Below are 3,307 nucleotides of genomic sequence, written 5' to 3'. Positions count from 1 at the left end.
TCCCGGACGCCTGGGTCCCGTCCCGCGGCAGCCCCGCCCCCTCCTTCCCTGCTCCGGAGGCAGCAGCCACCGCCGCTCCCCGCGCGGGGGCCGCCCCCGGCTTTATACCCCCGCCTCGCCGCGCCATTGGCCGCCTCCCGGCCCCGCCCACCCAGCGCCGGCCAATGGGGAGCCCCGCGCCGCGCCCCACTGCGCATGCGCCGCTCGGGACGGCAGCGGGCGGGCGGGGCCTGAGCCCGGCGTAGCGCCCGGTCCCCCCTAGCGCCCCCCCGGCGGGTCCATGGCCCGTTCGCGGGGGGGCCCTCGCGCCCACCCACCCCCCCCCCCCCCCTGCTGGGCCCCCCCCGTCCCCCCACGTCCCCCCAGCTCCGGGGAGCCCCTGGAGGCTTCCCCGCCCCTCGCCAGCAGCAAGCGCCCTCCTCTGGGCCCCCTTTACCCCCTGCCCGCCTGGGGGGGTGGGGGGGGCAGGACTCCGCTTCCGCCCCCCCAGCCCACAACTGGCGAGATGGGGCAGGGGGAGGGGCCGTTATTTGCAGCAGCGCCCCCCCCGCTTTGTGGGCAGAGAGTGGGGGCATCGCCCCTGCCCCCCAGACGCCCCCCAAACACGAGGCACCGGAGACAGGCCCTTGGGACTGGCCCCTTTATTGCGTGTGAAAATCAGGTTCCTTGCCAGAGAGGGAGGGGCTCAAAGGGGGGGTAGATGGGGGGAGCCCCACGGGGTCAGAGGTGGGGCTAGGATCACGTGATCTCCCGGGGGGGGGCCTCAAACGCAGATCAGGGGGTGATGGGGTTAAAAAACGAGGCACTCACACACCCTGGGGGGCTGCCTAGAAATGGGGGGGGGGGGGATAGCTTGAAAATTGGGGAGATAGAACCCAGGAGTCCGGGCTCCCAGCCCAGCCCCCCCGCGCTACCCCGAGCCGGGGAGAGAACAGAGACAGAGAATTCAAGCAAACATTATTTGGGGTGCGGGGAACCCCCAACGGACAGCAGCTTCCCCCTCCCCCAGGTACAAAGCTGAGCTCAAAGCGGGGGGCAGGGACCCCCCAAGGGAGCCCCCTGCGCCCCAGGAGCTGGGGGTGGGTCTGGCCCGGAGGATAGCCGGGGCTCACTGCCCGTTCCCGGCGGCTTTGAAGAGCCCTTTGTCGTGCAGACCGAAGGCAGGTTTGGGGGGGCCAGGGCGGTTCGGGGGCCCTAGGGTCTCAGGGGGCTCGGGGACGCTGTCGGGCCCCCCCGCCTTCCCCCGCTTTTGCTGAGCAGTTCCTTGAACACGGAGTCCATGTTGCGCGTCACAGCCTGGAAGGAGAGAGACAGGTGGGTGGGTGGGGGCCAGCCCCGAGGGGTGGGGGCAGGGGGCCGGCCCCGAGGGGGGCTGGGGTACATCCCCCCAAACTTACCTTATCCATCTCCACGTGCTTCTCCAGGGCCCCTTGTTTCTCTCTGCCGGAGGGGCCGACCCCCACAGCCCCCCGCTCTGTCCTGGAGGAGGAAAGGGGGTGTTGGCAGAGAGAAGGGAGAGATTCGGGGCAGCCACCTCTGGGGTGGGGCTGGCTCCCCAGGGACCCCTTGCCCGGGGGAGGGGGGGTCTCACCTGTCGAGAGCCCGGGGGGCGCTGGGGGGCTGAAGGGGGAAGGGCAGACGCCCCGAGTCAATGAAGGGAGAAGCCAGTTTGCGGATGGGGCTGGTCCCAGGTCGCTGGCGTCCGCGGCTGCCCTCCGAGTTCACCCGCAGCCTGCTAGAGAAAGGGGGGGTCAGACGGGGTTCCCTCAGGAGGTGGGGGGCTGGGTATTCAGGAACCCCTCAGAGGTGGGGGCAGGGGGCTGGTTATCTGGGGACCCCTTGGGGGCAGGGGCAGGTATTTGGGGTCCCCTTTGGGGGCGGGGCAGGGGCTGGTTATCTGGGGACCCCTTGGGGGCAGGGGCAGGTTATCTGGGGACCCCTCCAGGACGGGTGGTGGGGGGGCCAGGTATCTGGGGTCCCCTTGGGGGCGGGGCAGGAGCCATGTAACCGAGGACCCCCCCTCACCTGCTGATTGACTCTGGTGTTGGCTCAGCTGGGGGGGACGCGGCGTCTCCGTCCGACCCCGAGGTTCGGCGCCTCCCGCTTTTCTCGGTGCTGGGGGACAGGCGACTTCGTTAGGGGGGCTGTTCTCCCTCCTCCCCCCAGCCCCGCAGCCCCCTCCCCCCAGCCCCCTGCACCCCCTCACCTGGGGATCAGGCTGATGTACTTGTGGGGCACCAGGCCGCGGGCCCCCCCCAGCTCCCCACGCCACCAGTCTGGGGAGGCCTTGGCCAGCAGCCGGATCCGGTCACCCGTCTGGAACGAGAGCTCCTGGGACGAGCGCCCCTCGTAGGAGAACCGGGCCACGGCCTCGGGGGGGCCCTGCGGGTCTGGGGGGGGACACGTCAGACCACGCCGGAGCCCCCCTCCTGCCGGAGCCCCCGCGGCCCCCCTCTTCCGCCAGCACCCCCCAGCCCCTGCCCACGCCCCCTAGGGCCCCCCCCTCTTCCACCGGAGCCCCCAGCCCCTCCCCTTCCAGAGCCCCCCCAGCCCCCTAGGGCCCCCCTCCTGCCGGCACCCCTCAATGCTGCCCCCCAGGGCACCGGGTGGCTGTTGTGTGCAGACAGTGGGGCCCATGGGGGGAGGTTGGGGGGCCGACCCCAGAGGGTGGGACCCTCTCCAATGGCAGATCTGGGGCGGGAAGGGACCTCCCTGGCCCGGCCCGCCCCCCCCACCTCACAGCACCCCCCTCACCATCCTCGCTGGCCACAGCCGATGTCTCGGGGGGCCCATCCCCCTCGCTCTCCTCAGCCGCAGGGTCCAGGGACAGCGTCTCCCTAGGGGGGGCAGAGAGGGGGGTGAGATCGGGGTCCTGCCCCCCATCAGGGTCCCCCCACCCCCGGGAAACCCCCTGCCCCCCACTCACCCGTCCTCGTCGGGCGGCGCCAGGCAGCGCTCGTACAGGGGGCCGGGCAGCTGGTCGGGGGGCGGGAAGGCGGCCTCGGGGTGCAGGATCAGGCATTTCACGGCCTCGTTGGCGTGGGGCTGGGTGGAGACGGGGTCCAGGCCGGGGGGGGCGGCCGCCAGCGTGGGCCCGAAGCAGACGGCCAGATTGTAGGGGTTCATCATGTTCTCCTCGCTGTGCTGGGACACACTGGGGGGGACCCACAGGCTGAGCGCCCTGCCCCACGGCGCCCCCCACCGACTCACCCCTGCCCTATGGCCCAGCCCCCCCGCCCCACGGTGCCCCCCACCCCACAGTGCCCCCCACCGAGTCACTCCTGCCCCACGGCGCCCCCGCTGAGCC

The 3,307-nt window shown here is 72.5% G+C and overlaps 1 protein-coding gene across 1 annotated transcript; it reads right to left on the bottom strand.

Moving 5' to 3' along the window:
- Window positions 1-939: 939 nt before the first annotated feature.
- LOC112125191 (rho GTPase-activating protein 4-like) lies at window positions 940-3,154 on the bottom strand (the record flags this gene model as incomplete). The annotated part of the gene is made up of 7 exons (XM_026662863.2): window positions 940-1,296; window positions 1,398-1,479; window positions 1,592-1,732; window positions 2,026-2,115; window positions 2,207-2,390; window positions 2,755-2,837; window positions 2,927-3,154. Coding segments are annotated over 7 exons (910 nt in total), but the record flags the coding sequence as incomplete, so codon positions are not given.
- Between the last annotated feature and the right edge of the window lie 153 nt (window positions 3,155-3,307).

Source organism: Terrapene carolina, unplaced genomic scaffold, assembly GCF_002925995.2.
Source record: "Terrapene carolina triunguis isolate 2854851 unplaced genomic scaffold, T_m_triunguis-2.0 Scaffold30920, whole genome shotgun sequence".
Taxonomy (NCBI): domain Eukaryota; kingdom Metazoa; phylum Chordata; order Testudines; family Emydidae; genus Terrapene; species Terrapene triunguis.
This window is presented reverse-complemented; position numbering and strand designations above follow the sequence as displayed.